Source organism: Rhinopithecus bieti, unplaced genomic scaffold (assembly GCF_001698545.2).
Source record: "Rhinopithecus bieti isolate Rb0 unplaced genomic scaffold, ASM169854v2 scaffold_13348, whole genome shotgun sequence".
Lineage (NCBI taxonomy): Eukaryota > Metazoa > Chordata > Mammalia > Primates > Cercopithecidae > Rhinopithecus > Rhinopithecus bieti.
The window spans coordinates 6,963,417-6,976,869 of NW_016808764.1; the positions used below are offsets into that span (position 1 = coordinate 6,963,417).

Below are 13,453 nucleotides of genomic sequence, written 5' to 3' on the forward strand. Positions count from 1 at the left end.
AGAAGAGAAGAGAAGAGAAGAGAAGAGAAAAAGAGAGAGAGAGAGAAAGAAATAAAGAGGAAGAAAGAAAGAAAGAAAGAGAAAGAAAGAAAGAAAGAAAGAAAGAAAGAAAGAAAGAAAGAAAGAAAAGAAAGAAAGAGAAAGAAAGAAAGAAAGAAAGAAAGAAAGAAAGAAAGAAAGAAAGAAAGAAAGAAAGAGGAAGAAAGAAATAGAAAGAAAGAAAGAAAAAGAAAGAAAGAAAGAAAGGAAGGAAGGAAGGAAGGAAGGAAGGAAGGAAGGAAGGAAGGAAGGAAAGAAAGAAAGAAGGATTGGGCAGTTTCAAAACCAAAGCAAAATCCCTTCCATCTTCTCTTTTTTTTTTTGAGACAGAGTCTTGCTCTGTCGCCCAGGCTGGAGTGCACCGGCGCGATCTCGGCTCACTGCAAGCTCCACCTCCCGGGTTCACGCCATTCTCCTGCCTCAGTCTCCCGAGTAGCTGGGACTACAGGCGCCCGCTACCTCCCCCGGCTAATTTTTTGTATTTTTAGTAGAGATGGGGTTTCACCGTGTTAGCCAGGATGGTCTCAATCTCCTGACCTCTTCACACCTGTATGCCTTCAGCCCCCCACTTCAGGCCTCCCCCTTCATCCCTCCTAGGCCCACAGGTTAAATAAGTTACCAAATTTTCAGAAAACTGAAAACACAAACAAACAAACAAATGAAAGTGCAGTAGCAAATGAAAATGACCAGAGCTAAACAGGCAGAAAAACACCTAGTGAATATGGAGGTTAAAGGCTTGAACACTGACTAATGTGAACTAAGCTTTGAACCCCTGAGCCAAAATAAACTCGTGTCCCCCCCGGCCCACATACCTCGCATGTGTCGTTGGTCAGGAGAAGCTCCTCCATTCGCTCAGCACCTAAGACCAAACACAACCAGCAGCCCACGGCCAATCCATCAGCGAATTCTGTTGGCTTTACTTTCAAAATATAAAGTACACCCTGAATCTGGCCACATCTTACCACCTCAGGTCTACCCCCAAGTCCAAGCTATGAAGGGCTCTTGCCTGGGTTATGGGGTTTTTGTTGTTGTTGTTGTTTGTTTGTTTGTTTGTTTGAGACAAGGTCTCACTCTATTGCCCAGGCTGGAGTGCGGTGGTACAATCTTGGCTCACTGCAGCCTCCGCCTCCTGGGCTCAAGTCATCCTCCCACCTCAGCCCCCCAAGCAGCTGAGAACACAAGCGCACACCACCATGCCTGGCTAATTTTTTATTTTTTAGTAGAGATGGGGTTTTGCCATGTTGCCCCGGCTGATCTCAAATGCCTGACCTCAGGTGATCTATCCGCCTCAGCCTCCCAAAGTGCTGGAATTACAGGCGTAGGATTCTTGTGGTCCTACCTGTTACACAGGGCTTGGACCTCAGAAGGGCCCCACCCTTGGTTCTGTGCTCTGCTGTCACTATCTTGAAATTCTTAACAATTCTGAAACAAGAGGCCTCACTATTTTTTGTTTGTTTGTTTCTTTTGAGACAGAGACTTGCTCTGTCACCCAGGCTGGAGTGTAATGGCACAATCTCGGCTCACTGCAACCTCCACTTCCTGGGTTCAAGCAGTTCTCCTCCCTCAGCTTCCCAAGTAGCTGGGATTACAGGTGCCCTCCACCATGCCCAGCTGATTTTTGTGTTTTTAGTAGAGACAGGTTTCACCATGTTGGCCAGGCTGGTCTTGAACTCCTGACCTTAGGCGATCCACCCACCTCTGCCTCCCAAGTGTTGGGATTATAGGCCTGAGCCACCATGCCCAGCTAGGCCTCACATTTTTGTGTTGCACAAGGCCCTGTAAATTATGTAGCTGGTCCTGCCTGTCATTGCTACTAGAGCATAAGCCCCATGAGAACAGGACCCCTGGCTCCTTGGTAAACCAATGAGCACAGAATTTATTCAGCTGATGTGTTCTGGCCTGGATCCACCAGAAAATACTCTTATACTGGATGGGTAAATACTGGGACCCCAACCACATGGGGCCCCTCTCCCAGTACCTTAGGGCCTTCCATGATCCAGAAAGTATTTAGTAAGAAGCTGACACAGGGACCTCCAGGACTCTGCTTCGACTCCTCAGCCGGTGTCCCTTCTGAAGGGCAGTGCCTGCACCCTTGCGGTGCTTAAACATGTCAGCTATGACTGCAGCACCCGCCACAGCACCTAGCATCTATTAGGTGCTCAGGAAATATTTGTCAAATGAATAAGCAAATTCATTTGTTCATTCGTGACTAAATGGGTATTCAATGGGTGTTGTCACACTCTCTACTATGCAAATGTAGATGCGTGCAGGGAAAGATTCTGCATTTTAATGAGCAGCATGTGATCTGATGGGAGTCCCTGTATACAGGGCTGGCTGCGTCATTTGCAGGTTCTAGTGTGAAATGAAAATCCTGTGCGCTTAGGCCGGGCGCTCATGCCTGTAATCCCAGCAGTTTGGGAAGTTGAGGTGGGAAGATTGCTTGAGGCCAGGAGTTCTAGACCAGCCTGGGTAACTTAGCGAGACCCCATCTCTACAGAAACTACAAAAATCAGCCAGGCGTGGTGGTACATGCCTGTAGTCCCAGCTACTTGACAGGCTGAGGCAGGAGGATTGCCTGAGCCTGGAAGGTGAGGCTACAGTGAGCCATGATTGCACCACTGCACTCCAGCCAGAGTGACAGAATAAGCACCATCTCAAAAAACCTCAGGCAAAAAACCAAACCAAAACAAAAAACTTTTAATTTTTTCTGTGATCTCTCTCAATCTATCATGGTGTTTTCTATTTGGCATTTAATATCACTCTCTCTGGGTGTGGGGACACTCTCCTGGTGAGTGCAAACCCTCCCAGGGACCTAGGGCTTGCACCCAACTCTGACTCTCCCTGTGTCTGTTCCTGGGCTCCCACCAAGGGCAAAGCAGGAGCAGTAGTCACTGGGCTGAGGAGGGAGAATGGGTGTTTGAGAGCCTTTTCCAGGGAGGCAGGGAGGTGGGAAGGTGTTGGTGATAGGTGGGGAGGTAGGGAGTGGGGTTCCACATAAGTCAAGTCTCCAAGCCCCAGCGCGTGTGTCATTGTTCCATCCGACTTCACTTATAAAACACACATTCGATTATAAAATTGTTAAGACTCTCAGGATGGTGACTGCAGAGCATCAACCCCAAGTGCTAAGACTCCTAGTAAGCACAGGCCCTGAGTGCCTGGTCTCATGCTCATGTTCTCATGTTAGACATGGGCTCTGTTCTCCTCCTGTGCTGCCTTCCTCTCAGGCATCCCTACGCTTGCAGTGGGAGGACCCCAGGGGCTGGCTGGGTACAGGCAGAAGCCTCTCTCCTTCTCTCCGCAGGAGCTGTGAGGGCCTCCAGTGTCTTCCCCATCCTCAGTGTCACGCTGCTGTTCTTCGGCGGGCTCTGCGTGGCAGCCAGCGAGTTCCACCGCAGCAGACACAATGTCATTCTCAGCGCGGGCATCTTTTTTGTCTCTGCAGGTGAGTGTCTGGCCCCAGCCCTGAGATCGTCACAGATACCAAACCGAAGCCAGGGCCACACGGAGGAAGCAATGCTATTCAGGGCTCCCTCCAGGGAAGGAGCAAGAAAATGCTCCAGTTGTGCTAAGGATGAGAACTCAAAGAATTTCATTAGAACCAAAGATGCCAAAATTCTAGCTAAAGCCGGCATGAAGGAAAAACGGGGAGGAAACAGCATGGCAGGATCAGCTGAGATTGAAACAGAGAGAGGGAAGAAGAAAGGGGCAGAAGAGAGAAAGAGAGAAGGAGAGAGAGATTTATAAGAGTGTACATACATGCTTGCTGCTTGCATATGTGGTACGTATGAACTGATTGGGGAGACTAAAACAGGAGGATTGTTTGAGTCCAGGAGTTCGAGACCAGCCTGGGCAGCATCGTGAGACCCTCATCTCTACAAAAAACAATTTGAATTAAAAAATTAGCTGGGTGTGGTGATGCACACCTGTAGCCCCAGCTTCTCAGGAAGCTGAGGTGGGAGGATTGCTTGAGCCCAGGACATCAAGGCTACAGTGAGCCAAGACCTTGCCACTCCACTGCAGTCTGGGTGACAAAGTGAGGTCTCATCTCTAAAAAATAAATCAGTAAATGTAAAAATATAGAGGTGCATTTTTGTGTTCACTTGGGCATGTTCATGTACTATCTCTGGCCCTTCGAGATATGTGTTTGCCAGCTAATTATTGTTCAAGCCTCTCTTACTCACCATTTTATACTCTCCTCCACTGTTCCTATGCCAATCAATACTCTGCCATCACCCTGCAAAGCTTGAAAGTCATCACGAGAGTCCAGCCCCATCCAGCTTTTGAAGTACTCAAATTCTCTTATTATTCCATGCATCTCTGGGAACAAGGTAAAGACTAGCAGCCCGAGATGCTCTGGGGGAAGACCTTATAGTCAATAGCAGCCCTGACCAGAAGAAGGCACAGGGTGGCAAGGACGCTGAGAGACAACCTTCAGAAAATGGTCCTATTCTCTGCCTTTTCTCACCTCCCTCCACCTCCATCCCTTCACTGGTGTCCTGTCTTCCTTGCTTCCCTCTGGGTTTTCATCCTTCATCCTTGCTTTCATCCCTTTACCATCTCTTCCTACCCCACTCCTCTTGGGGTGGATCAGTGCCATCTGGATGAAATGCTTTAGAGAAGCAAAGAACAGGGCAGGGATGGAGGAAGACCGGGCTGGACTCTGGTGATGACTTTCAAACTTTGCAAGGTGATGGGAGAGTACTGATTGGGATGGGGACAGTGGTGGACAGCATAGAACGGTGAGGAAGAGTGGCTTGCAACCCCCCTGGATTTCAATCCTGGATCCACCAATCAGGCCTTGGGAAATGTGATCATCTCTCTGTAATTTGGTTTCCTTGACTATAACATGGCAAATAATAATAGTACCAACTGCAGCTGGGCTTGTTGGCTCGTGCCTGTAATCCCAGCACTTTGGAAGGCCGAGGCAGAAGATTCACTTGAGCATAGGTCTTCAAGACTAGCCTGGGCAACATTGTGAGACCCGATCTGCACAAAAGTTTAAAAATTAGCTAGGCGTGGTGGTGGGTGCCTATAGTTCCAGCTAGTCAGGAGGTTGAGGTCGGAGGATTGCTAGAGCCTGGGAGGTTAAGGCTGTAGTAAGCCATGATCACACCACTGCACTCCAGCCTGGGTGACAGAGCAAGACTCTGTCTCAAAATAGTCATAATCATAATGATAATAGTACCAGCTGCATGGGGTTTGCTGGAAGGAGACTGTATTAGTTTGTTCTCACACTGCCTAATAAAGACATACCCGAGACTGGGTAATTTATAAAGGAAAGAACTTTAATTGACTCACAGTTCCACATGGTTGGGGAGGCCTCACAATGATGGTGGGAGGCGAAGGAGGAGCAAAGTCACGTCTTAACATGGCAGCAGGCAAGACAGCTTGTGCAGGAGAACTCCCCTTTATAAAATCATCAGATCACCTCTGTAATCCCAGCACTTTGGAAGCCTGAGGTGGGTGGATCCTGAGGTCAGGAGCTCAAGGCCATCCTGGCCAACATGGTGAAACCCGTCTCTACTAAAAATACAAAAATTAGCTGGGCGTGGTGGTGCACACCTGTAGTCCCAGTTACTTGGGAGGCTGAGGCAGGAAAATCGCTTGAACCCAGGAGGCAGAGGTTGCAGTGAGCCAAGATCGTGCCACTGCACTCCAGTCTGGTGACAGAGTGAGACTCCATCTAAATGAAAACAAAAACAAGCAACAAAACAAAACAAAACAAAAGCTATCAGCTCTCATGAGACTTATTCATTACCACAAGAACAGTATGGGGAAAACTCCTCCTTTGATTCAATTATCTCCACCTGGCCCCACCCTTACACATGAGGATTATTAAAATTCAAAGTGAGATTTGGGTGGGGACAGAGAGCCAAACCATATCAGAGACTGTACAGAGAAAGCACAATATGATTTTCCAGTATTAGAAAAGCAGCAACAACACAGTTCCAAAATCTGGAGCCCCACAAGATCTTGCGCGAATTCCTTCCGCACTGCTTCCCCCTCCGTAAGATGAGAAAGGGAGACTATCTAAAGCTGAGTCTCTGAGAACTGATTCAAGCAACAGACCAGAAAGAAAACTGCCATCTTGCCCCAGGGGAATGAGATCAGCCCACAGGTGGCAGTGGCCCCTACCTTGCTCTGTGTGGACAGATGTTAGCATCTGGCAAATCCAGGGACTTGTTTTGTCTCGAGGCACGCTCCTGTTACTGGTGGCCCCGTCCAGACCTCCCAGGCGCTTGGTCTTGGCCGATCCAGGGGATCAGTTCCAGTGTCATGCTGATGTGACAGTTTCCTGAGAACAAGAGAAGATCATTATTTTGTCCCCCAAGGGGATTGTTAGGGAAGAGTGTGTCACCAGCAACTTTCTTCTCACAAGAGGTATTGTGAGGGATAGCAGGTAAATTAGACATGTAGGAACTAGAAAGCGTGTGAGTCTGTGGAGGAAGCCTGATGGGAAGGCAGAGGCTTGGGGTCTAATCCCAGACCCTTCCACTGATCTCCCTAAAGAACCTGAAGATCTTGTTTTTCCACCTCTAAAATGAAAGGATTGGAGGATTCACTACTCTCGAAGGCTCTTCTTTGCTCATCTATGCTAAGGTTGATCATTTGAGGCAAGCAATTAACAACCTTTGAAATCAGTAAATAAGAGTGCTGGGGGGAAAAAAGAGAAAACAATCCTTTCTTGAGCACCTACTATGTGTCAGATACTATGCAGAATGCCCAAGAGCGTAAGCTCTGAAGTCAGGCTGCCTGGTGCAAATCTAGCTCTACTACTTTCCTGTTGTGTGACCTTGGGCAAGTCACTTAACCTTTCTGTGCTTCCATTTATTTCCCCATCTGAAAAATGAGAATCATAATGGCCTCACCTCTTGAAGCTGTTAAGAGGATTAAATGAGTTGGTAGCGATAAAGTGTGCAGAGTGGTGCCTATCATCCAGTATGTGTTGAACACATAGTAGCTATTATCACATACAATGTACCATTTAATTCTCATATCAACTCCACTCACTCACTCATTCAATATGCGTTGCCCTCTTGCTATGAATCAGACTCTGGGCTGGGAGTTAAGGCCATAGCAATGAAGGAGATAAGCCTACTTCCTGCCCTCAGGGAGTTTACAGTCTGAAAGTAGGACAAAGCAATTGCCTACTCACGTCTTGTTTTCCCTAAGCCTTGTTACTGAAATCTAAATCCACCATGGCTAAGAGCTCTGGATTCAAATCTCATTTCAACCATTTTCTATTAGGTTGATGCAAAAATAATTGTGGTTTTTGCAATTACTTTTAATTTAATGGCTGTGCTCGACATGGGAAGTTACTTACCTTCTCTGTGTCTGTTTCCCCATCTGTAAAAGGGAAATCATTTTTTAAGTGGCCCTGCTGCAATGATTAATAGGTAGGATGCATATAAAGATTTTGCACAGTGCCTGGCACATGGTAAGTGCCCTGTAAATCATTGGCAACTCACTTGGCTTCCTATCAGCCCAGTCTAACATCTGAGCCTCTCTTTGAACTTCTTTCTTTCCTTCCCCCACTCCCCCCTACCCACCGCATTGCCGCCAGAAAGACCTTCTTTGGGGACTTTCCAAACTTTGCCACCAAAATATTCCTCATGGCAGAGGAGAGAAAAAACATGGCCCGGGGGAGTCAGGGGACATCAATAGAAGCCACCTTCATTGAGCTGAGAAGTCTTTGAAGTCTGACTCCCATTTGACTTAAAAATTCATGTGAATTCTGCCGTCTCCTTATTATATCCATGTTCATTTTAATATAAAAGAATATGTCTTCCCTACTCATCTTCAAGCCAAATTGACGCTCCAGGAAGAGGAGCCGTTTGTCACCCTGTGGTTTCTTGCAGCCTGACACAGAGCTGGATGTGTCAGCCCCCATCATAAGAAATAGCTCAGTGATGAGAACTTGCTGCCTACCTGCTGAATGTCTGTGCTGGGTAGAGCCAAGAGGAGGCAGGAGAGAAGCAGCAGATTTTAGCCATGTACTCTGGAGACAAGTTTTAGATGAAATATAATCAGAAGTCCTATTCAAAATATTGAGGCTGGGCATGATGGCTCATGTCTGTAATCCCAACACTTGGAGAGGCCAAGGTGGGAGGATCACTTGAGGTCAGGAGTTCAAAACCAGACTGGGCAACATAGCAAGACCCCATCTCTAAAAAAATAAAATTAAAATAGCTGTGCTTGGTGACACATACCTGTAGTCCCAGCCATTCCGGAGGCTGAGGAGGGAGGGTGCCTTTAGCCCAGGAGGTTGAGGTTACAGTGAGCTATAATTGCTCCACTGTACTCCAGCCTGGGTAACAACAGAGCAAGACCCCATCTCTAAAACACAACAACAACAACAACAACAACAAAAACAAATAATCCTACTGGATGTGCACCAGCTAATCAGAAGGGTGGCACTGGAGCTCAGTCCTGTGTCTCCTGCTCTACCAAGCTTTAACCCTTTGGTTGCTGGACTGTAGGGAGATCTTGGGGATGCCCACAAAGAGTATGGAACATCCAAGGAACAAAAAAGAGAATTCAGGAGGCTCCTGGAAATGGTTGCTCACCAACTGTTGTCGGAAACTATAATGAGGGACAACCTCCATTTAGCACCACCCTACAGGTAGCCTAAATTTGGAGGCAAAGAGATGGCAGCTGGTGTACCAACAACCTCCATGAGTCATTGTTGGCACCAAGCCCTGGATGAGGCCCTTGAAACAAAGGGACAAAAAGAGACATATCCCCTTCGGAGTAAGAACATGAGAAAGGTAGGCAGAGATGTGCACAGCCCCACAAATCTCCTGCTCCTACTGACCACTACCTAGGAATTTGATTCCTCTCCTGTGGGCTAAGCAGCTATTTCCAACAATTTTGGCACTCTGGGAAGCTAAGTCTGCAAGCCTTGCCTGTTGGAGGTAACAGCTTCCTGTTCCCCAAGTCCTGGTGTCCTCGTGCTCAAACAACAGCTGATCTGAAGCATTATCAAATCCTGTGCAGATAAAAAGACTTGGTAAGCTCCCACCTCTTCCCCATGGGTTTATTTATTGTCCCAAATTTCAGCTCCAGACCCATACATTTCCACTGAGCGGCTCCATTTGGACTTTCCATAAGCACTTCCAACTTAATGTGTTCAAACCTCCTCTTTTATCGCAACCTGGATTCTCTGCTGCCTCTTATTTGAGCTCAAAATGCCACCAGCCTCCCAAGCACCCAAGTTAGAACCCTAGTAAGTTATTCTCATTGCCTTCTCTCACATGCCATTGTCAACAGTCTTTCATCTCCTGGCTCACCCCTGTTTAATTTTCAGATCTGGCTCAAATGTCACCTCATCTTCAGTGCCAGGTTCTTAGTCTTTCTCTCTCCTTCTCTTCCTGAATCATTTTTATGTGTCTCCGGTAGAACCCTTACTGTATTTTCCTGTAATTGCATTTACATGTCAGTCTTTGCTACTAATGGTAAAGAATCCAAGGGCAGGGCGTGTATCTTGTTCGTTTTACAATCTTCATGACTTAGTGCCAAAGATTAATTGTTGATGAGATGAATTGCTTCTATGGGGAAAAATAAGTGCATTCTGAGTTCTTCTGTACTTGCTGTAGGAGTAGGGTGTATTCTTTAGCTGAATACACATTGCCTGGAACTGAGCAGCAGAATTCTTCCTTTCCCAAGTGACAGACCATGCAAGAAGATCTCAGTGGTTGGAGTTCCCAGCTATAATCCATTATCCTCTCTCCCCATTAATATTTTAAGATGGAAAGTGACAGTTCTCGCTGAGGTTTATAAAGGATGTATTTTTCTTTTCCCCTTCTCTTAGGGTTAAGCAACATCATTGGCATCATAGTTTATATATCAGCCAACGCTGGAGACCCCGGGCAGCGTGACTCCAAAAAAAGTTACTCCTATGGTTGGTCCTTTTATTTCGGAGCCTTCTCTTTCATCATCGCAGAAATCGTAGGAGTGGTTGCCGTGCACATCTATATTGAAAAACATCAGCAGTTACGAGCCAAATCTCACTCGGAGTTCCTGAAGAAATCTACTTTTGCCCGCCTCCCACCCTACAGGTATCGATTCCGGAGGCGGTCAAGTTCTCGCTCCACCGAGCCCAGATCCCGAGACCTGTCCCCCATCAGCAAAGGCTTCCACACCATCCCTTCCACTGACATCTCGATGTTCACCCTCTCCCGGGACCCCTCAAAGATCACCATGGGGACCCTCCTCAACTCCGACCGGGACCACGCTTTTCTACAGTTCCACAATTCCACACCCAAAGAGTTCAAAGAGTCACTGCATAACAATCCGGCCAACAGGCGCACCACGCCCGTCTGAACTGACCTCTGACCTCTGCCCCACGCCCAGCACAGCCTTGGGGGAAGTGTACAGAGATGTCTCTGAGGTTGCATGGCATGGTCCTCGTGATGGTATTACTTTTTACAAAGAATGAAACCAAATGGACTCAGCCCTCTCCCACATTTGCCCCTCACCCTCCAAGTCCTAACCCCTCCATCCTCCCTAACTTTTCAAGCCAATCCCTTAATGTCATTTCTCTCTCTGTGTATCTGTGCCAGATGTTTTCCTTTCTTCCTTCTTTACTGGAAGGACCTCCACATTCTTCCCTCCTTGGAAGAGGACTTTACTAAAAGTCACGGGTGGTGGCCAGGGGGGATTTCCGAATCTCCATCAGGCGCGTTCATAGTTGTCCCCATTGTCTACCCACACGAATCCTCAGGAAACCAACCACCGCCCAGGTGGCCTGAGGGAGGCATTCACCTTTATGTGTTAGAAAAACATGACCAGAAATCAAAGATGTCAGAGCCCCGAAGCAGCTAATGTAATAAGCACTCATGTTATTAAAGGTTTTGCCTTGTCGTAACCAACGGAGCCGGAGGGTGTTTTGTTTCTTTTGGGTGTTTCCTACACAAACTCACTCCCCTGCCTCCAAACTGGCTCACGTCCGTCTTGGAAGCTGAACTTTACTCATCCACACTTGAGCCACTACGAAGGCTCACCTTGTAACTTTGGAAGCTAGTAAGGTATTCCCACAAATGTCCGAATCAGTAGGCCCTTCTGCTTGAATTCCTGGAGGCTACCTGGGGGTGGGTGAGTGAATGCTGGTTTTCAAGATGTAAATCTGGCACGCAATAGCTCTATGACCTTGGGCAAGTCACCTAAGCCTCAAGCCTCAGTCTCCTCATCTGTAAAATGGAACATGATAATAGCACTCTCCTCCAGAGTTGTGAGGTTTAAATAAAACATTGTGTGTAAAATGATTAGCACATTGTAAACAATCAATACATATTTTTCAATGTTTTGGTGGATTTTAGGCAGAGTAAGCATCGTGTTGATCTGCTTGTGCTGTGACAACAAAATATCAAAATGGGCCGGAAGAGGTGGCATGAGCTTGTAGTCCCAGCTCATGGGACTACAGCCTTGGAGGCTGAAACCAGAGGATCACTTGAGCCCAGGAGTTAAACAGTTCAAGTCTAGCTGAGACCCCAGCTCTTAAAAATAAAAAAATCGAAGACTGGTAACTTAAACAACAGACATTTACTTCTCAAAGTTCTGGAGGCTAAGTAACTCAGTTTCTGCTCAGGGCTCCTCTTCCTGACTTACAGACAGCAGCCTTCTTGCTGTGTCCTCACATGATAGAAAGAAAGTAATCTCTCTCTCTCTCTCTCTCTTAGTTTCTCTTTTCATAAAGGCACAGATCCCACAGTGTGGGTCCCATGGGTCCCACCCCTGTGATCTCATCTCACCCTAATTATCTCCCAAAGATCTCATCTCCAAATACCATCACACTGGGCGTTAGGGATTCAACATATGCATTTTGAGGGAATGGGAAGGTGGATGGAGAAACAGTTCAGGCCACAGCAAGTGTTACTGTAGCAAGATAAAAGCCAAATGGAAGTTACTTTATATAAGAGAGAGAGAGAGAGAGAGAGAGAGAGAGAGTATACGCACAGGCTCTGAGGGCTCTGGGAAGAGAGAATGGAAGGATTTGAATATTTTAAATATTTGATGTTAGAAAGCACGAGAAATATGTTGACCGGGCATGGTGGCTCACTTCTGTAATCCCAACACTTTGGGAGGCCAATGTGGGCAGATCACTTGGCCAAGCCCAGGAATTCAAGATCATCCTGGGCAACACAATGAAACCCTGTCTCTACAAAAAAATACAAAAATTAGGTGGGCATGGTGGCACATGCCTGTAGTCCCAGCTACCTGAAGGGCTGACATGGAAGGATCACCTGAACTCAGGGAGGTGGAGGCTGCAGTGAGCCGTGATCAGGCCACTGCACTCCAGCCTGGGTGACAGAGTGAGATGCTGTCTGAAAAAAGAAAACAAAAAAGTACGAGAAATATGTCACCTATGCCCACAGTGATTTCCTTGAGAATTTTTGGTACACACCCAGGTCTTCACACTTCTGAGGAGCCTTCCCACTTTGGACTCCAGCAAGCTAGGAGGCAGGGTTGCAGGCTTGAGAGCTCACACCTAGCAGATACTGTGGGTACCAGGCTGTGTTCTGCTGCCATACACATACAAAATCATTTCATCCTTCCAGTAATCCCATGAAGAAAATACCTCCTAAAATCTCCACTTTACCAATGAGGAAACTGAGGAAAGAGAAGTGCTGCGACTTGCCCAAATTTTATTCCCACTATGGGACAGAAGTACTGGGAAACTAGTACCTTGCCAAACTCACACAGTGAATTTCATTGTAAAGTGCACCTAGGGACAATTCATTTTGTTCAACACTTGAGTCATTGCATGCAAATGGCATGCATATACATTAAATTATCTCATTTAGTCCTCCAAAGAACCACGTGTAGTAGGAATTATCATCTCCATTTTGGCAGGTAAGGAAATAGAGGCTCAAAGAAAGTAAGTGTCTTGGGTGCTAATGAGCAGAGCGACATTTGTATCTAAGCCTCTGCTTCCTACGTTGCGTGGCTTCCCCAGTATTCCAGCATTTTCCAAGCTCAGTCATTTGAGTGCCACTCCTAGGAAGTTTTTTATATCCACATCCCACATCAACAACTGTTTACCTAATGTCTTTCTTCAAGCCTACTCGCTTTCAATCCTTTAATACATATATTTCGAAAAGGAACTTTATATCACCACTATAAAGAGAAAACTGAAATTCCTTGCCATAATCAAATGGTAACTGGGAAAATAAATACAATGCAAACAAAAACAATCATGCTGTATTTTAGCTGTTGCTAGCTCAGCTCACTGCAACCTCCACCTCCCTGAGTTCGGCTGAAGGTTGGCTGCCGGCTACCTGTTCTTTGTGAAAAGGATATAACCAAAGTGTTAGAGAGGTGTTAAAGGATATTCTGGCACCAAAAGAAGATGCTTCCCTTGGTTTACTCAGAAGGAGCAAAGGAGAAGTCAAAAGGGAGTACCCTTCCCACTTGC

At 46.7% G+C, this 13,453-nt stretch overlaps 1 protein-coding gene across 1 annotated transcript in view; it reads left to right on the top strand.

Moving 5' to 3' along the window:
- Nucleotides 1-10,911, top strand: part of CACNG3 (calcium voltage-gated channel auxiliary subunit gamma 3) — a 113,480-nt gene extending 102,569 nt beyond the window's left edge. The window contains exons 3-4 of the mRNA XM_017887210.1: nt 3,341-3,481; nt 9,851-10,911. Coding sequence (XP_017742699.1) covers nt 3,341-3,481; nt 9,851-10,362 — 653 coding nt within the window. The 3' untranslated portion in view covers nt 10,363-10,911. The remainder of the gene's footprint in view (nt 1-3,340; nt 3,482-9,850) is intronic.
- The last annotated feature ends 2,542 nt before the right edge of the window (nt 10,912-13,453 follow it).